The sequence below is a fragment of the Rhododendron vialii genome, chromosome 11a (genome assembly GCF_030253575.1).
Source record: "Rhododendron vialii isolate Sample 1 chromosome 11a, ASM3025357v1".
Classification (NCBI taxonomy): domain Eukaryota; kingdom Viridiplantae; phylum Streptophyta; class Magnoliopsida; order Ericales; family Ericaceae; genus Rhododendron; species Rhododendron vialii.
The window spans coordinates 21,857,580-21,877,205 of NC_080567.1; the positions used below are offsets into that span (position 1 = coordinate 21,857,580).

The 19,626-nt window shown below is 37.9% G+C and overlaps 3 protein-coding genes across 5 annotated transcripts; 1 reads left to right on the forward strand and 2 right to left on the reverse strand.

Annotated features, from left to right (window-relative positions):
• Nucleotides 1-334: 334 nt before the first annotated feature.
• On the reverse strand, nt 335-7,429 carry LOC131308180 (histone acetyltransferase of the MYST family 1). Of its 2 annotated transcripts, XM_058335012.1 has the most exons (9): nt 7,117-7,429; nt 6,587-6,675; nt 5,845-5,904; nt 5,539-5,748; nt 4,504-4,572; nt 3,945-4,106; nt 1,750-1,843; nt 1,395-1,537; nt 335-898 (listed from the first exon to the last, which is right to left on the reverse strand). In XM_058335012.1, exons 1-9 carry the CDS (start codon nt 7,394-7,396, stop codon nt 695-697), a joined length of 1,311 nt encoding a protein of 436 aa, XP_058190995.1. In that variant the 5' UTR covers nt 7,397-7,429; the 3' UTR covers nt 335-694. The 2 variants fall into 2 exon arrangements, with proteins under 2 accessions (XP_058190995.1, XP_058190996.1); XM_058335013.1 differs by lacking the exon at nt 4,504-4,572.
• Nucleotides 7,430-8,546: 1,117 nt separating this feature from the next.
• LOC131308319 (glucan endo-1,3-beta-glucosidase-like) lies at nt 8,547-10,585 on the forward strand. Its single transcript, XM_058335229.1, has 4 exons — nt 8,547-8,685; nt 9,222-9,604; nt 9,766-10,066; nt 10,177-10,585. The coding sequence occupies exons 1-4, from the start codon at nt 8,601-8,603 to the stop codon at nt 10,431-10,433; spliced, it is 1,026 nt and encodes a 341-aa protein (XP_058191212.1). The 5' UTR covers nt 8,547-8,600; the 3' UTR covers nt 10,434-10,585.
• A 252-nt stretch (nt 10,586-10,837) lies between these two features.
• On the reverse strand, nt 10,838-15,883 carry LOC131308671 (uncharacterized). Of its 2 annotated transcripts, none has more exons than XM_058335642.1 (5): nt 14,894-15,883; nt 14,086-14,792; nt 13,941-14,003; nt 11,545-12,270; nt 10,838-11,326 (listed from the first exon to the last, which is right to left on the reverse strand). In XM_058335642.1, the coding sequence occupies exons 1-5, from the start codon at nt 14,997-14,999 to the stop codon at nt 11,210-11,212; spliced, it is 1,719 nt and encodes a 572-aa protein (XP_058191625.1). In that variant the 5' UTR covers nt 15,000-15,883; the 3' UTR covers nt 10,838-11,209. The 2 variants fall into 2 exon arrangements, with proteins under 2 accessions (XP_058191625.1, XP_058191624.1); XM_058335641.1 differs by having other exon boundaries at nt 14,891-15,879.
• Nucleotides 15,884-19,626: the final 3,743 nt, after the last annotated feature.

The following is a 19,626-nucleotide window of genomic DNA, read 5'->3' on the forward strand; positions in this document are numbered from 1 at the left end:
CGTGGTTTTAGTCTTCACACTTCGTTTGGAATGTTTGGCCATGGTTTTAGCCTTCATTTTAGCCTTCACACTTCGTTAACGAGAGGATTATAGACTGCGCAGACCGGTGAGGCAGGCTAATTTATATCCTCCATTTCTATCTTTTCTGGTTTCCCTTTGGACCAATGGTAGCGGACCCTATACAAGTGTTACACCCATTTCCTCTCTCTTTTCATTATTCCAAATTTTTCACTCTACTGAACCATAAGACCTTCATTAATGAAAAACAATTCAAGAACTCCATGAAATTTGCATTTACAACAGCAAAATCAAGAAATAAAGAGACATGCTAAAATAAACTGAAAAGGGCAGACTATTATGAAGCTAGGTAAATGATGTTTTTACCTACTCAAACACTATCAAATATTAATAAGTTGCAACAAACAAGCCCTTATAAGCATTAGCATAATCGAAGACTATACTATATCCTACTACTACATCGATCTTTGAATCTACACATCAGCTATTGTTATACAACTTAAACACAGAAGCTGCAGAGCACCAGCAAGCCAATAGCTTGGAAATATAAACAACTCACTAGTTTCCTACCCTTGCAATCTGTGATTTCTTCAAGTTTATACAAGCAGAGTTGTGTCACAACTGAAGGCTAGTAGAAGCCAAAGACGGGTTAGGAAAATACAAAGGTTTTTGACCGTCAACTTTGCTCTTTATAAGGAGTCCATATCAATTTGCTGACATCTACCTCAAGACCGCCACGGCCTGCAGCTTTTAAATGACGATCCAACACCTTGGGATCTGCACAAATGACGTGCTGCCCTTTGCGATACTGGATCAGTTCTAAGCCCTGAAGAGTGGTCAATATATCCTCTGCCTTAATGGCTGTCATGTCGCTAAGCTCCTGCAGGGAGCACAAGTAATTTAAGAGAACATATATCGTTTTAACAGAAAAAACAGCAAGTAGAAGAATCAAGACATCACAAGCAAGTGCGACACATTCAACAAGAATTCACATGTTCTTCAATGAGGAAGAAGAACACAACTCTCTTCCTTCTTAAACATGCATTTGCTCTTACTAGGCTCAAATTTAGTTCTTTGGGCAGATAAGGTCAAAGCAAAAAGCACAGCAATGACCAATCATAACACCAAAATTTTGAGGCAAAAGATTATTTTGCTTTTTGGCGATAACGTTAATTGCTGCATTTTAAGGAACAATACTGTCTTGTTACATAGAAAGATAAGTATCAAAGACATACATGTACTTCTATGTGGATGGCTCCACTCCAGATGATAATAAGTAGAGGGTGTTTAAGAAAAAGAAATAAGATACAGAGAACAACTAAATGGAGCAATTGAACTAAAAGTTAGATAATTCAAGCACATATTCCGACACCTACCTTGATAGATATGTTGCCCTTGTGCTTCTTCAAAATATCTAACAGAACCCGGGTCCAGTATCCTCTGTAGCTTACCAGCCCCAGGTCCGAAAGGGGTCTTTCAGGTGTGCCAACTTTACTCTCTTTCTTGGAAAGTTCATAAGCTTCATCATGTTAACAATGGCATTAGCGACTATACGGTGACATAATGTTGAATTACTTGCCCTTATGAGCAAGTACATGCACCATTTTGGACAAAAGCAAGTATGCAATATTTATGCGACCTAAAGATTAATATGCAAAAAAAGATGGGGGAAATTAAATGGAACTGAGATGATAAAAAAGAAATGGAGAATTAACTGGAAGTTAAGCTTACAGAATGCAATTAGGAACTTCCCATAGCCTTTCCTCTGATAGGGAGGAAGAGTCAGAATGCATGCCAAGTTATAGGACTCTTCTGAATGCTTTTCCTGCACCATTGGATGACAAAGCTTACCAAGATGGACTTCAGAAATGTCTAAAATATTAGACTGCCTTCAGGTCTCAAAATTTTCAAATAAAACGTTTCTGGTTATAATAATTAATCAGATACAGCCTAACTTATCTCAACGTTCAAATTTATTCAGCGAAGAATTACTAGTTATATGTCGTTCCTTAAGCTGACAGACCACCCAGCAGAATACAATATTCTGAAGACAAACGGTTAAAAAATGCATCTCCTTGTGAAGAAGGAAACTGGACTCTGACATTAATAAAAGAAGGAATGCATAACAAGAGTAAGCAAGTTGAACCTAGTCAGGCAACATCCACTTGGTGATTTCTGGAGTAACCAATACAGAAACATGATCTAAATTGAATGACATTGACCATTATGGTTTATATTTCTCTTACAGGTGCCATCCCATTAACAATTTTTTATTTCAAAGGCATGTTTACCAGTGTTCTAAAAGAAGGATTTAATCGCCGATTAATCGCCGATTAATCGGAAATTTGGCCTAACCGATTAGATTAATGCCTCGAAGGTTGAATTAGTAGGTCAGGAGGTTAATCGGAGTTAGTCGGCGATTAACCGGCGATTAGTCAGTCGGCGTCTAGCAGCGATAAGTAGATTAATCGGTTAATGGGCGATTAGTCGGCTATCGGCGATTAATAAGGGTAAAATCTATAATTTTGGAAAATCAAGGGGTGTAACTGTTATATACTCATACCAGTTTAAGGGTTTTGAATCACAGTATTTAGGGCTTGTTCAACACCCAGTCATCGATTGATTGATCTCGGAGTCACCTGTCATATCTCTGTGTAAAACACGAGATTTCCGAGCCACCTATCGCCTCTCTTTCTCTCAAATTCGAGATCTCCTCTCACTCCACGTCTCCACCGACCTCGAACATTAGTGTTTTTTTTTTTAAAAGCCCACACCCATATTGACACGTTAGTGATTCTGGAAACAAAGTGTAGTAATATTTTTTATTAAATCTTAACACGAAGTGTAGTATTGTTTGGTGTATATAAATAAAGTTATTATAATTGGTAAGTGACTAATAAATGAACGGCCCATACCAATACCAGTTGGTGTTATAATCATGTTAACAGTTTTCTGTAAAGGAGAGATTTCTATGTCATATTTGAAAAACGATTGATGTTGGATTGATAGATGAATGTTTAATTTTTTATGAGAGTTGTCATTGGGGAGTATTTATATATAAATAAATAAAAACCCGACTAATTGCTACAAGCCGATTAATCGGCGATTAATAGGTCTCGAAGCTCGAAGGTGGTGGACCGAGCGACGAACGCCGAGCGACTTTTAGAACATTGATGTTTACAATGCGAAGCTCCTGCCTAAAACACCAGAAATGCTGATTCCAACTTCAGAATCTTGAAATACCTTCTCTAACTTGGCCTTCTGCTTCAGAATCTTCGAAGCCACAAGTTACCACAACTATAGAATGCTGAAATACCTAATTTCACTTGTTTGCTCATATAGTCATATTTGTTTGATTTGAAGAAGTCCACAACTGACTACACTGTATAGTTATACATGTCAAGTCAGGTTGCTCCTGCATTTGCTTATTAAACCTAGAGTGGTACGTGTAAATTCAAGTCCAAATCAGTATGCATTTATGGACAAGGCTTGGTTTGGTTATCAGTACGCATTTATGTGATATAATAGGAGAATGGATGACTTCAATTTCTCATCCACTTTTATTCAAAAGATAGGCCTTTACTGGCGCCTAAAAACAAAAATCAAACAGGTGAACTACAATGTAATTGGTGAAAGACACTCATTTAAGATTGTCTTATTCATCCTAGGATACTAGTTAACATAACCACGCCAAACAAAGCATCAATAGCTACACGTACAAATGAGTGGATATTCAGCACTCAGATACAAAAACGATCTTATTTAACCCTCCTCATACAACATCCTTCTGTTGCATGCCACCAAACTGTGTGACATCAGATAATCTATACACACTGCATCAAACTGCCACTATAACTTCCCACAAAACAGAACAGGACAGCAATAAGGAGGATGATTTCAAAAAACCTTTCAAACTTATTAAATACCTTAGAGAAGTAGCCAACCATGTGGCATCCCCGATCATCACATTCACAAAGCACGTAAAACAGAAACAAGTCAACGTCATAATAGAGAGTCTTGTGATCCAGAAACAATTTTGCCAGATAGCAAAGATTTTGTCCATAAACCTTGTTCTTCTTGCCATCAATCTGTTTCAAAATAATACAAGTCAGAAAAGCTAAACAAACTTCAGAGATGGCATCCATGACACAGTGATAATAAATTGCCACTCAATGCGTACCATACAGAGAAGAATGGAGAATTAGATTTATGTAGCAGACCCCAATTTATCCAGACGCAAGGCTTAATTTGATTTGGTGTAATTCATGCGTAAGATAGAACATTAAAAAGCGGATCAATTGAAAAGCACTAGTTACGTTTGAAAACCTAGCTGAAAAAATATACTCCATACTACAATCTTGAAATCTCATCAAACTAATCAATGATGCAATGTGTAATCTTGACCATGATGAGATTAAATAAAATGCAGGCAAGCTACATCCAAACCAATAGCAAAAGGGTATATAATACAACATGAGAGCGCACCTCAAACATTGACAAGGTGCCACTTCGATATATCTCATCACCAGGGGGATGCTTGAGATCGCATTTTCTCTTCAGAAAAGAGATTAACAAAAAAACAGAAGAATGAATTTAGTCTTGATTGACAAGAAGATGAAACCTTAAGATAACATTATAGAAAAAGAACCAAAACAAATGGATAAAACCCAAGACTTAGAGACGCAAAACCTTTAAGTTCCAATTCAAGATACTACAGGGATTATTCTCCATATATTACTCCAGAACATGAAAAATGTCATCCATTTCAGAAAAAAGAACGTACTCACAAAATATACCACTACGAGACAACACACAAAAGCATATAATAGCAACTCACACCACTACAAGGAAACAGCAGTTATCAAACTAATAGAACTTCTTCCTACAATGATACTCTTTAGCCAAGTAATGAACAACCATCCCTGTCTGCACAACCCTTAACTCTTAGACAGACGGAAGCCTTAAATACCACAAACAAGTAGAGAACTCTAAAACAAACAGCTTCCCTTTACTCCCGCTCAGCATACATGAAGCCTGTGAAAAAATTGAGGTAGATTCTGTCCAAACCACCTCAGATATTAACTAGTTCAATGGGAGGAAAGTTCAGGCGGAGATACATGAGTTTCATCACTACATATGCAAAAAATAAATCACCACCTTTAGAGCCGATACTTATTGGACACAGCTCCCATCCCTGTATCCCTTAGCTGTGTCATATATGGTCAAATCAAATAACATGAAGGCAACAGGGTTTTATGAAGGGCAAGGACTAGGATCGGGTATTCATTAACAACAAGAGAAACTGGTAACGATATAAGCATCAGAGAGGGTAAGATTGCTGCTTAAGAAGCATTTAATATTTAAGGCATACAGCTCACTTTATACATGCAAGAACTTCACTACAACGTCCAGAAAGAGGAGTACTACAATGCTTTTCTTAATCTTTTCAATTATGCATACCAAAATCTGAACTTCAGGAAGTAACATGAATTACAAACAAAAAATTGAGGCAAAGCTCACCATATGCCTCTGAAGCTGTTCTTTGCGCTTCATGAAAGTGAGGCAGAACTCACAAAAGTACAGCTTCAAACAGTCATTGTATTCTGGTGGAAAGGGAGAGAAGTACCATGTCTCAATCTCATATCTTCCAAGTTCTATAGTTGCTATATTTTTAACTTTCGTGAATTCTTCATGTTCACGCAAGCTGGCAGCATCAAGCTCCTCATGGCCCTACATAGTTGAAAAGAACATCTGCATAAAGTTTTTCCTAGAACATGTACGACAACAATAAGTACGAACAGTGGTGATAAGTAATTAAGTACACACCTCCACATGCGTCTCGTCAATCTTGCGCTTCTGGTGGCGCGTCATTTTCAAGCTTGTTGCCTAATACATCAACGACGAAGAAATCCATTCAATGAGGATTGATAACATTACATTTTTCAAAAAGAAATATATGTAGAGATCTAATTTTTAAGCATATATACACAAAACAGTCCCTTCTATGAACCTTGCAAGGACGATGACCATACAAAGTGATTCCGAAACATTACCCCTTCCCAGCATAAAAAGAAAATTGAAGAGAAGGAGGAGCGTATCTGTTCTACAAATTGGTCCAGGCAGGGATCCAACGCCTAGATAAAAATCGGCCTAGGCGCCGACTAGGGAGCTAGACGGATTCTAGGCGCCCCTCTTCCACCCGACTAGCGCCTAGCGGCTTTAGAACACTTACTAAAAAGGGGACAAAGTTGCATGGACATAGAACTCGAAAGAGACACTATATCTGGGTTTAAGCCCTTTTATTTAGGAAAAACACATATATACACACACAGTGAGGTCTACCATTTGTGTGTCTTGAACAAGCACCCAGGCACTTAAACTGGCTTTATACCTCTTTTCACAAATCTAAGAAAGAAATCAAGACAGGTATATAAGGACAACGCTTATGACTTCCTCAAAAGCTTGAAAAGCAGCATTCTTGTCTGAAGCATTTCCAACTGCTATGATTCCAGCATGAACACTTGAGTAACTTGAAGTTTCAAATGTAAACCAAGACCAGAAATAATACCTTGTCCTCCACCTTTTCATCCACAACAGTCTCCACAGAATCAAGATCAAGCTGTTCAAGTTTAACCCACTCATCAAGCCTTCTATTGACTGAAAGACACATAACAGCATGCAAAAGAGGGGCAAAAAATCAGCAACAAAAACCGAGAGCACACTAGAACAAAAAAAAAAATTTCACTACAGAATGTTTCCACTAAAATAAATGGACTAAAAAGCCCATGTTTCCACGAATTTTTAGGCAGGTCATTCCCCTCACATACATCAACTAAAATACTACCATTTAGTGGATACATCTTTGACCATTGTCATTAGCCAGGAGAAAAAATATAGTGGAAACGCACCCAAAATTCCACAAACATAAATCCTATCCCTAACTTACCAATTGCTAAGAGAACAAAGAACAAAGATACGAATTTTTACATTCCGTATTATGGACGTAGTACTCGTAATCGTTGCCCAAACATACACTCTAACCCTAACCCTAATTTACCAAATGCTACGAGAACAAAGAACAATCAGACGAATTCTTACATTCCGTGTAATGCACGTAGTACTCATACTCGTTCGGCCCAGTGCCGTGCATCTTCCTCCGTTCGATGACCTTGACGGGGTGAAACTTCCCGTCCCTCCAACGGCACATGACGCGGGTACCCACCTCCAACGGCAGCACACTCGCTTTCCTCTTCCTGCCCACGTCATTCTCCGGCGCGTATCCGGCAGAATCGGACGCCGGTAGGAGGTGTCCGTCGCCGGCGCCACCGAGAGTCGCGGTCGAGCCGTTCTCCGTGCTCGGCGTGTCTATCGAGCCCATTTTCGTTTGATTGGATTTTCGGAGGAGAATAGGACAAGTACAACTGTACAAGTATCTGTTTTTAAGAAGAAATTACGATCACCACCCTCAACTATAGAGAAAATACAATAAGGGCCATTAGTTTGACGAAATTGCATCAAATTCCATTACATAAATAACTTTGTTTTGGCTTATAGAGAATAATAATCTCGTGGGATTATTTTTTTCTCTTATTCAAAAAAAAAAAAATTCACCTTTCTTAGTTTTGCGTCAATTTTTTGTGGATTATTCGTTTGTCTAGACGAGAGAAATCTTAAGAGTAAAAATTATCATCAAAATCTTAAAAAAGGTTCATTAATGACAAAAATAATCCAAAACAAAGACTTTTTGAATTATTTTTGTCTTTATTCTAAAAAATTAATTTAATTAATTATTTTTTACTTTTTAGATTCATCTCGTCGAGATGAAACAATAATCCATGAAAAAATGATAATCCGTAACTAACAAATGTGAAAAAAATTGTATAAGGCAAAAAAAACTCTTCCTTAATTATTTGGCCAAAACATCTCTCACTTTTCTTTTCTTTTTTGTTTTATTGTTTTGCTAGACGATGGGGTGTTTAAGGCTTAGGCTGCATTTTTTTTAAACTTATCTTAAACTAAGTTGGTTTGTCATAATTTGAATTTTTTTCACATTTGTTAATTTTGCGCCAAACTTTTTGTGGATTATTGATTCGTCTCAACGAGAGCAATCGGAAAAGTAAAAAAAAAATTTACTTTTACCAAAGTATTTTGATAAATAACTACTACTACTTTTTAGCAGAAAATGTGAAATAAGTTTACTTATTTTGAGAAATAAGTGGTTATTTCTCAAAATATTTGTTCAAAAACTGGTACGTACCGGCTAATACGGTACGAGATTCAAAACCTTATTTAAATACGTTTGACTTAACACGAATGAGATTACCTTATTGATCTCTCGAATACCTATTATGATTGTGCTAATTGAAGCAGATTTCAGCAAGCTCAATGCAATCTAAGAAAATTAACCAAGCCCAAAAAAAAAGTGAGGTAAAAGTAATTAAGACTGTGGATTAAAATGAACATTTAAAATGAGAAAAAGTGAATAACATGGCCTGTATAAAACCATGACTTCCCAACCTTAGTACCAGCTAACTTGAATTTTTTTATTTTTTTTTCATTTTTTGTAGTAATATACAGAGCCAATGAATAGGATGGAGCTTAAAATGGAAATGTTCATGTTTGTGTCGACAATGGTACTTGTGACAAATCAATTGCTTCTCTTTGCTGGTAAGGTCCCAAATTAGGTTTTTGCTTACAAATGTAGAGTGATTATTTTGCAGTTTTTAGTCTCAGTAAAAATCAATAGCGAATTCTCAAACAGCCTGATATAAATGGACCTTTATGATCTTTTCATATAAAAATCAAATTACTTGCTAGATTTTGCAACTACCTCAACCAGAGCCCAGTCGCACACCGCCGTTAATTGGAGACTCCTTTTTTTGAGTTTTACATCTGCAGGTTTGGTTTATTAGTGTCTTGACGCTCATTCTATAATGCATTTTAGCGAAATGCATGATTCAAGAATCGCCTCGGGATGAGCTTCTTGAATACTAGTATCATACTTTCATATACAAAACCCTTGTGCAAAATATATTATGCACGTATCGTCTAAAAACTTTCACAGATTCTAATAACACGTTTAGACGGCATGCGCTCGGTTACTATGTGAACTATACCCTATTTGCACCCAAAAACTTCTCGAGGTAATATACCTAGTTTTTGTGCACATACTTGTATCTTATCTGTTGTGATGGTGTATATAGGTGCAGTCCATATTGGCGTTAACTACGGCAGGCTCGGAAACAATCTCCCTCCTCCGAGAGACGTAATAAGCCTTTTCAAGAGGTGCAGAATCCAATCCCTCAGGCTATTTGACCCCAGCCCCGAGGTGCTCAACGCGTTGCGAGGATCAAACCTTCGTGTCTCCCTCGGCGTGAGGAACGAAGATTTGCCGAGCCTCGCATCGAGCCCAGCTGCGGCAACTCAATGGGTTAACAGGAATGTCGCGCCGTACAAGAATAACGTGAGCTTCGGGTGGATCACTCTGGGGAATGAGGTGATACCTGGACCTTTTGCCAATTGCGTTGCGCCCGCCATGAATAATATCCGCAATGCCCTTGGGTCGATTGGATTGTTCCGTACAAAGGTGAGATGTTACAGTAACACACATGCATTAAATGAAGTTTGCATCTACAAAAATAGTAATACTATTGGACAAAAAATCGTTTGAAAATTTTCATAGGCGATAGTTAGCACAAAAATTGAATCGGGTCAATAAGCGTTCCTCACTGTATATACCTTCTACAGGTGACGACAGTTACTACGTTAATCCTTGCAAGTTCTTACCCACCTTCGACAGGAGTCTTCACCAGTGAAACAGTTGTTGTCATGAGGAACGTAACAGCTTTCTTACAGAGAACCCGTGCACCCATCATGGTGAATGTTTACCCGTATTTCGCATACGCCTCGGATCCGGCCCATGTTTCGTTGAACTATGCCACGTTCCGTTCGCGAACACCGGTGGTGGTGGATGGACCATTCAAGTATTTTAACCTGTTCGATGCTCAGGTTGATGCTTACAACGCCGCATTGGAGAAGATCAATGCAGGTACTGGAAATGTCTATTTTCACGTTTTCTGTTTGAATTTAGTACTATTCACGGAATTTCATATTGATTACATGCTGATAAAAACATTGACTTCACCCCAATAATCACAGGCAATGTTCCGATTATCGTGTCAGAGACGGGTTGGCCAACTTCCGGGAACTACCCATACACAAGTATAACTAACGCGCAAACATACAACAAAAACCTTATCAATCATGTCAGCCGCCAGGGCACCCCGAGGAAGCCTAGCCGGATTATGGACACCTTCATTTTCGCCATGTTCAACGAGAATCAAAAACCTAGTGGGGTTGAGCAAAATTGGGGATTGTTCTATCCAAACACCCGACCTGTTTATCCGTTGTTCTAAACTTTGCTAAGCCAAGTGAACTATGGAGCCTTTCGGTACTTCTATATTGTATTTGAAGTCCAACCAGCCATGCATGATTGCAAATAGGACTGCTAAAGAGGCAAGGGTTAAAGATGTTATGACTTTAAAATTAGTAAGAAGAAAATATCAAATCGATGCCTGCTTCCATATCTACATAGGCACAGCAACGGTTTTAAACCATTCAAGCGTAGCATAGGTACGAAGTATGATAATCAACATTCTGCAGTAAAATACGTAGACGAAGCGACACTGAAATGGCACAGTAAATAGCATTCTACCATTTCATTAACCACAATTAGCGTAGAAAATGGCGGGTCCTCGGAGTCAAAGTGAAAAAGATATTGACATGAATCAAGCAATATAAAGAACAGAAAAGCCAATAATAGAAACTAAAAAGAACATCAACCTTTCTTTTCATCTTCCTGTAAAATTGACCAAAACACCATAAAGCTATTCTGGCTAAAATTTATGCCTCTTAAAAGTAAGAAGAAAATAGAAAATAGGTACCAAAAGTTGCACCTTGCTCAGCATCATCCGTAGCAGACCAATATGTCCCCCTATCCTACTCTCAGTGAGGACTTCTGTAACTTATTGTACTAATACTACCCAGAGCTTTCCATACCCTAATCGACAGCCTTCTTCCGAAACAAAGAGATGAAACCAAGAAAAAAAACCATATGATCTGCCAACAAAATTTGGAACTTTCCAGATCCTGTACGTGAGAAAAATCAGTAATACGAGAGAAAAACAGCAAATTAAGCTTCAGTTTCCGAAGATGCCCTGCTTGAACCAGTGATGGGGGATTCAGGAAGCATTGAAAGTTTGGGTTGCAGGCCTCTACACAGTTTTAAGGATGGCCCCATTTTCATGCACTGCACAGAGAGAGAGAGAGAGAGAGAGAGAGAGAGAGGGGTATAAGTCTAAAGAAAATGGGAACATAAAGACAATTCTATATATTGGACTCAAATCTAGTAGCATCTGACATGATCTATTGAAGACGAAGTTAGGAATTTAAACCAAACCCATCAAATTAACTTAAATACTTAGATCACTCAAATAAAGAAATAGTGGCAAAGGTACAGCTTCTTACCTCCTCGTAAAAAGCATTGATCTCCTCCTCTGTAAGCCCATCTTCTTCTCCAGCATTTTCCTCCCAGCCAAGAGAACGAAGAAATGCAGCCTCTTCCTCATCAGGATAAACTGTTCCATTAAGGCAGAAATTCTTCTCCCCTTCATGACTATCCCCATTGTTAGTCACCTCACTACCAGTCTCACTAACACAAGAACTTACATGAGAACTAGCTCCCTCAACGGATTCACCGCACTTCACAGGCAGAGACACAACAGCAGAAGAGTTTGTTGAGGTTTTCTTCCTCATGAGATTGAAAAAGTCACTCCGGCTCCGAGCCTGAGATGATTTCTTTTCCAAAGTGGCTCCAGAATTTAAAGACAAAACAGCTACCTTGCCATCAATGGTAGAAAGATTTGGGCTTTTTGGGCTCTTCAAAGGAGCAGAAGAAAGCATTGGAGCAGCAGCAGAAGCAACCTGGCAATTTACTACTCTGCTGGCATTATCAATTGGGTTTGATACATCCTTTCCTATGGAGGAGACACCATTTTCCCGAACTGTCTTGAGAACAAGAAACTTCCCAGCATGAGATGATCTTGGGGTGTCAGATCTCACTTGTCCACCATGAAGAGAATGATTAGCCAGTTGGGATGAAAGGGGCTGCTGCTGCTGCACACTCTTGGAACCCACCATCGTCTCATTGGTTCTCACTGCTGCTTTAGGCTTTGATTTATCAGAACTAAGAACCTGTAGAGGAAAAAAAGGCAGGAGCTAATTGACCACTCAATGTCCATACAAAACAGAATCTAACATCGCAAAAATTTAGCCAGGAATTTAGCATACAAATAAACAAAAAATCGCAAGGAATAATGCTTCAATAAAGTAACCGAAGAATATAACATCTTGGTAATGATTTGCCATGCCACCACAACAAACCAAAGAAAAAGGTTTGCTCCTTTAAATATCTGATTCGATAACCCTAACAAATGATTATGTATTAGACCAATCATTACGAGAGGATACTGGAGCAAAAAGATTATTTACCAACCACCCTGTAGGATAAACCTCAGATACCTGCAACCACACAGAAGCCACAGGTATCGTGTGTAGGGCTTCTAATCAAACCAAGCTACTCGAGTTCCAGCTCATATTTGTTTGCCAAAAGCTTGTTCAAGGTCAGTTTGTCACATAAACCAAGCTTGACCATTTTTTTTGAATTTGTTAAGGTGTCAAACAAGCTCAAACAATCTAGTACTTGGCTCGTTTGGCTTATGATGTATAAAAATTTCAAGATACTCGAAATTAGCTCGTGTTACGCTTGATTAAAGCTCGTTTGAGATCGGCTCGTCTCATAACCAAGCAAAGTTCAAACATAATCTTAAAGCTTGTTAAGTTTTCAAACCAAGCTTGATCAACCACCGCTCGGCTCGTCTGGCTCATTTATTACCCCTAATTGTGTAAGTCAAGCCAATGCTAACAGGAGTTGAACACAATACCCTGGATACTACCACTTCACACTAACAATCGTAACAGCCCTCATCAACCAACTCGTACACCCCTCTTCTGTAGGAAAACAATTCCATATGTAAAAGCAAAACTAGTGAGGACAAGGGGCGGTTCAGTATACCACAACCCTCCATATTTTGCTAGCATGTCCCGCTTAAGACATGTAGCAAAATGCACACAATAGGAGATACAGGCAAAAGATGCATTGTTCAAAGCAACTTCAAAATAGAGTTTCAACAACTGTGCCTTGTCCCCAAGTGCTAACCAGGAGCAATCTTAAAGCTGACCACCAACCAATTGGCAATTCGACTCCAGGTCCCCCAATCATAACAAAAATGAAGTTATTACTAAAGTCACCTTAAAATCCGATAGGGGAAAAAAAAAAAAAAAAAACAGCTTTGAGGCCCGCCAAAATCATCACACTTGAATAAGCTTAACGAATTGTGACCGAGTACCCATCAGTATACGGAATATGGTGTTATTCCACACCTCCACAAATTAGAGGACAAGAAGTCCTCTAAAGAGAAAACAAAAGAAAACACAGATTCTTCAAACTACTATTCAGCACGATGATGTCCCCTTAACTGGGATTAATAATTCTCTTTGATAGAACTCTACTTTTCTATGTAGAGAGAGAAGTGCAAGCAGGTGCTTATCAAAAGCACAGATGTGAAATGAGTATCTTATCTGCGCAAAGAATCCTAAATAATAGAAAGAAGGAACCACACAATGTAGCATATTTGACGTGCATGGATCAAAGAACCCTTCAGGTAGATAACCTGAAAAGAACTGATCTATCTATTAGACATGTTTACAATACAAAACACAAAACAGTTCATTTGCTACAAAATAACACAGGAAAAGTATGAAAGAAGTTGTATTACCAAGCCTTTACGCATCAAGGGTCTTACCGGTACTAATTGCTTGGATTGCTTTATTGCCAATTCCTCGAGCCTCTGTGTCTTATCAGGAAGCTGCAAGTCAAACAAAATAAACCCTGATACACCAGCCTTGATTATTCCCTACAAAACTACAACAGGGGTAACAAACAGTTACCTGGGGAGTAGTATGAGCTCGAGATGGAGCCTGCGACAATGCCTCAGCCATGTTAAGACTTGCTTTAGGACTTGAAGACCCAGATGATTGGCTCGACATAACACTTTGCTGAACTGATTTGGGACTCATGCTATTGCTGCCAATCATTGTGGGCACCTCTACCAGAGCAGAAGTCCACCCCTCACCACCAATCAAGCCAGGATTTACAAAAGGCAAACACTGTACAGCGGTGGTTGAACCAGGAGATGGAACTCTTCCTATATCAGGCACTCCTTGCTTCTCTCCAGTTCCAAGAGAGGGAAAATCCTTGTCAAAAGAACTTTTCAGGGTGCTCCTAACAAGTTTACTTCCGGAAAGCACACCATTGGTGCTACTGTGATTGCTCCTACCGCCATTTTTTGAGTCCACTACTCTTCGAGGCAATAGCTCTTCAGGTTTCCTATACACAAGGGAATTAGAACGCCTCAACATATCCTTCTCAGCTCTACTAATTAACATATCGCCCAATGGATCATCCTGGTCCCAATGGCTCCCAATAGCAGACCTGTCTTTGTCTTTATCACGGTTCTTATCGCGATGACTTCGACTGAAACTACTGTATGGATGCTTTGAAGAACCATTACTACTTGGATTACGCCGAGAGTTGTCTTTATCACTTACACTCCTAGAACATCTATTTTGCCGGGATTGTGCCGAGGAATGACCATCTACAACAATGTAAACATGAAAAATAATAAATCCTAAAACTACAAACAACAAAACAAGAACAAAAAGGAAGGTTAATCAAAACTGGCGAGAGTACCACTACCTGTGTGCGAAGATGACGCAAAATGGTGGGCTGAATTGCCAGCCCCATTGACACTTCCAGTAGTTCTCAACCATTCTGGAACTAATGTGGGTTCACTTCTGTCCATGAGAAGTGAACATGATCAAATATACAAGAAACCACAACTTGCCTTCCTTTCAAAACCCCTCCCCGGCGGAAAGAATGTTCTCTTCTATCCGTAAAAGATCCAAACGCTTCCTTTTCCCTCTCCGAGTGTATAAAACTTCAACAGCATTCAAATGAAACTAACATTCTTGTCCTCTCACAACAATTAAAAGAGGCAAAAGCCACAAATAGACACGTAGCCCGACGATGTACTTAAACGAGGTCCATCACCGCCCGGGGCAAGTATAATGACGATTACGAGGAAGAAAGCTTCTCTACACCTCCATCTTCACTAAAAGACGGATTCGCAGACGAATACAAATCACTCAGAAGACCCTCATTGCGGCAATAATAACTACCATACGAAACGAATTGAAAGTCGAAACCCTAGGTTCTCAATCACTGGCTCGAATCAATCAGAAGAACAAAACCCCATAAACCAATACAGCCGCAGTTATGCAATTATTAACTTGAGGGACTAAATCAAAACCCTAGAAAATTTGACCAAAATCTAGAACCTTCCACCAAGTAAGTTCTAAAGATCGAAAGCCACGTCCAGTTATATAGAGAGAGAGAGAGAGAGAAATAGCAAAGCAAACCTCCTGTGTGGTTTCCCGTAGAGGAAACCCTAACTGCTCGAATAACCGCCAAAGTAATTGTATATTGTATATATATATATCTGTGTAGAGAGAAAAGGGGGGCGGGAGAGAGAGAGGGAGAGGTGTGGAGTGAAGAGGAGGAAGTTGAAGGGGAAACGAAGTGATATTAGGGCAGATATAGAGAGAGAAAGCGGAGGTGAAATCGCTGTTGGAGTTTTTGTAGAGAGAGAGAGAGAAGAAACGTATGAAGAACAGGGTCTTGGAATGAATTTTAATTTTTTTTTGGGGGGTATTTATTAATTAATAGTAGTAATTAATTATTCTGTTTCCATTTCTTGCTCGCCAATTAAAATCTCCGCACACAACCAACCAAAATAACTTGAACGCGTTGTAACAGGTTACGGGTGTTTTGGTTCTCGGGGGGTTGCAGGTCGGACCCGGGAAGGCTGTCGAGCGCTCCTCGCCAAGCGGGGGCTGTCAAGCGTCATCTAGTCGTTCATTTCAGTGTGAACGATTCTGATTGAATCTGAGCGCATACATGTCTGAATCCTTTATTACTCGGTCAACATTTAAGTCATTAATTTCTAAGATGAACAGTTGCTCCGCACCGCTTCTAAACACTCCGCTTGGCAGCATCTTTTAATCTGGGTTGCAGGGTCCTCCGGACGGTGCACTAGATCCACATTGCACAATCCGATGCTTAATGGACCGAATTAAATCCGAATTCGAATCCGTACAATGCGAGTTCGATTATCGAAATATGGTCTAATTAATTCAGAAACAAACAAATCGAATTCGCATAGATCCCATCCGGTCTGTTTATGAATCTAATCCGACAATTTTACATTTGATCTTTGGAGTGTTAAAAATATATAAACGCAAAAATCGAATATTTCAAGTGCTTAATATTGTGGGTTGGTGTGCTTATCTTTGGATACGCTAAGTGAATCGGGAGAAACTTTTATGCATCTCCGGTACATAATGTGGTTTGGTATACCTCTGGAAAGTTTCTAATTTTTCGGCCATTTTTCGATCACATTTGGATGATTGGCTCCGTTCATGTTATAGAGTTCGGCAAGAATCTTAAACATACCAAAAATCGTGTTTTTCAGACTTTCGTAAATACATGTTCAGCACACGTGAAAATTGAAGAAAACCAAAAATGGGTCAAAAAACACATTGAATCGAAACCCAATTTTGATTTTTTTTTTTGCAATTTTCACATGTCTGATCATGTATCTACTAAATTTCAATAAACACGATTTTTGACATGATTATGGTTCTTGCCGAACTCTACATAATTAACGGAGCCGATCATCCAAATGTGATCGAAAAATGGCCGAAAAATTAGAAACTCGTTGGAAGAGATACCAACCGCTCTTGTATACCGGGGATACATAAGAGTTTCTCGTTCGGACTATCTCATCGTCTCTGTGACCGAGTTATTCATTTGTGGAAACTCCCCCGTTGGTAAACTATTTCCTATTTCATAAAGCGGGTTCATATCTCTCTCCTATCAATAGTGGAACGTGATTTGCTACGAAATGAAGAAGCGAAAAACGAAGTGTGTGTACTTTTTATACATTTTAATACATATTCATACACACGTTATTATCAGTCCAATATAGAATTTTTTTCTTTTTCGAAAACTAACAAGGTGAATTGACACATTTTCTGAGTTCTCTCCAATCTCGTGGATTGTCAAGTGTCAAGTACGTCCATTGTGGTCTAATCTCAATGGTTTGAATTTAGTCAAACATGTAGATAGGTTTTTTGTTTTGTGGTTGAAAAAAAGTAGGCAGTCAATCAGCAAAATCGCATTTCTTGTACATTCGGAAAGTACCAAAAAAATATTTCATATTTACCATTAGGTGCTGTTCCGCCTCTTTTTTAAATCTTCTTTTTCGAAAAGAAAATAATTTCAAACTCAACTATAATGAAAATGAAAAATAATTTTTTAATTTTTTTTGCACCGTTTAAAAATTTTCAATGAGAACTATCAAACAAGATCCATATTAGTAGAAAAATTATTTGCGTAAACATATAATTTTTGAACTTGAAATTATCTTTTTTTTTTAACGCACCTTTTTAAAGAAACTGGAACGGGAAAGTCATTAACGAATCAACCAAACTCTACCCAAACGGATCTGGAATGGGCCCAAAATACGAATTGCTCACACTTGGATCCGATGGCATTACTTGAGATCATCATTTGCAAACAATAATGCCCGTACAACAAACCTAGTGATCTATTTTGCACCCATCTCGAATTCCACAAAGATGATCGGAGCGGCTCATTTTGTTCAAAATAGTTTGTTTAAGGCCTCTATAAAAAATCATCTCAATCCAATATCAGTAAAGACGTTTATGAATCATACAATTTTGCTTCAAAATTTGGCATGAATTTCTAAAGTAAAGTTAGATGATTCATAAACGCTCTTACTGGTATTGAATTGAGATCTAATTTTTACAGGGACCCTAAACAATATATTTTGAACAAAATGAACGGCTTCGATCATTTTTATAAGACCCGAGATGGGGCAAAAAATGAATCTGTACGCAACGGCTGTACTGGTTTTTTTTTTTTTTTTTGTACCTATAGCACTAACCATTTGCAAATCCTTCGAAATTTTTTTTTTTTTTTTTGATCCGCCAAATCCTTCGAATTTGAGACCATCTTTATGAGGTCTTTCAAACTTCCAAACCAATAGTGTTTTTTGCTACCTAAAATATTTACTTTGACAGGATATTGATAAATTTTATTCTTGTGTTTATCAAAACATTGCACATTTCCGGTCACAAGAGTCAAGTTTTTAATGAGATCCTCAAATTCCAATTATTCCCAAGATGTCCTTTTATATTCTAGTCATACCACATTAATAAGATAGTCAAAAGTTTCCAAAATCAAACATTAATTGCTATGCCGATCAAAAAAAATAAAAATAAAGGAGCAACATTAATTGCTATGCAATTATAGCATTTCCATATCAAAGTATCAGTTACACCTTTAATTTCTACGAAACTCAAATGACAAATTGCATAAAAATACTAACAATTTAGAGAGTAATATTTACCCTTTTTTCAAAATATTTAAAAAAAAAAACATAATTCTAAATATTTTTTTGGAGTTTTGCCGGAGACATGATAATCAACCATTGAGAAATTTGCTAAATTTTATCATTACTTGTAAGTTTACCAAATGGATCGAAGATAAATTCACAGAAACGGATGAGGAATAAGATGATGAATTTGCCAAACAACAAGCACCAGAAAGGAATGGCAAATTTGTCGAATCGAAAAATTTATGGACTGGTTTTTGGTGTTCGGGTATGGGTTTGCTAGTTGCCATTTACAACAAACAATATATATATATATATATATATATATATATATATATATATATATATATATATAAAATAAAACAGCTCAGTATTTGAATCATATGCACATAAATCTAACGGCACAAACTTATCCCTCATAAATCCTACGGCTGAGAAGAGTCCTAGGGCTGTAAAGTCCTATTTTCAATCTTCTCCAACCTTTCCTATTCCAACTCTCTTTTGTTATGGAAAGATAGAAAGCAATAAAATTTCATTACCAAAAAAGAGCCGGATTTTGAAATAAAAAAAGGGAAGTAATTTTTGAAACCTTAGCACCCTCGCTCTCCGAAGCAAGGTGAAATCTTCTCTAACTTTTTCTATCCCAACTCTCTTTTGTTATGGGAAGATAGAAAGTAAAAGTAATAAAATTTCATGTATAAAATTAGTGCAAGATAGATCGTAAACTAAACAAAAGGGTAAGAAATATTTTTGTTTATCGGTTGATCAATTTCAATTTTTTTGGTTTGAATACGTTTTTTGTAAACTAAACAAAATGGTAAGAAAAAAATTTGTTTGATCCTAATTTAAGAAAAAATCTTTTCATATAAATCAGTTTTGTTGGCGAGGATGGTCAATAGTTTCGCAATTTATTTTAGTTGTGTTCAAAACACGTTACTCCATCCCTTTAGGC

Coding starts and splice junctions, on each gene's coding strand:
- LOC131308180 (XM_058335012.1), bottom strand. CDS start 7,396: ATGGGCTCGATAGACACGCCGAGCACGGAGAACGGCTCGACCGCGACT. Junction 4,573..5,538: donor AACAGCTTCAGAGGCATATG/GTGAGCTTTGCC, acceptor TCTTTTCTGAAG/AGAAAATGCGATCTCAAGCA. Junction 899..1,394: donor AGGGCAACATATCTATCAAG/GTAGGTGTCGGA, acceptor TGCTCCCTGCAG/GAGCTTAGCGACATGACAGC.
- LOC131308319 (XM_058335229.1), top strand. CDS start 8,601: ATGAATAGGATGGAGCTTAAAATGGAAATGTTCATGTTTGTGTCGACA. Junction 9,605..9,765: donor TTGGATTGTTCCGTACAAAG/GTGAGATGTTAC, acceptor TACCTTCTACAG/GTGACGACAGTTACTACGTT. Junction 10,067..10,176: donor ATTGGAGAAGATCAATGCAG/GTACTGGAAATG, acceptor CAATAATCACAG/GCAATGTTCCGATTATCGTG.
- LOC131308671 (XM_058335641.1), bottom strand. CDS start 14,999: ATGGACAGAAGTGAACCCACATTAGTTCCAGAATGGTTGAGAACTACT. Junction 14,004..14,085: donor GAGCTCATACTACTCCCCAG/GTAACTGTTTGT, acceptor TTTGACTTGCAG/CTTCCTGATAAGACACAGAG. Junction 11,327..11,544: donor TCAATGCTTTTTACGAGGAG/GTAAGAAGCTGT, acceptor CTCTCTGTGCAG/TGCATGAAAATGGGGCCATC.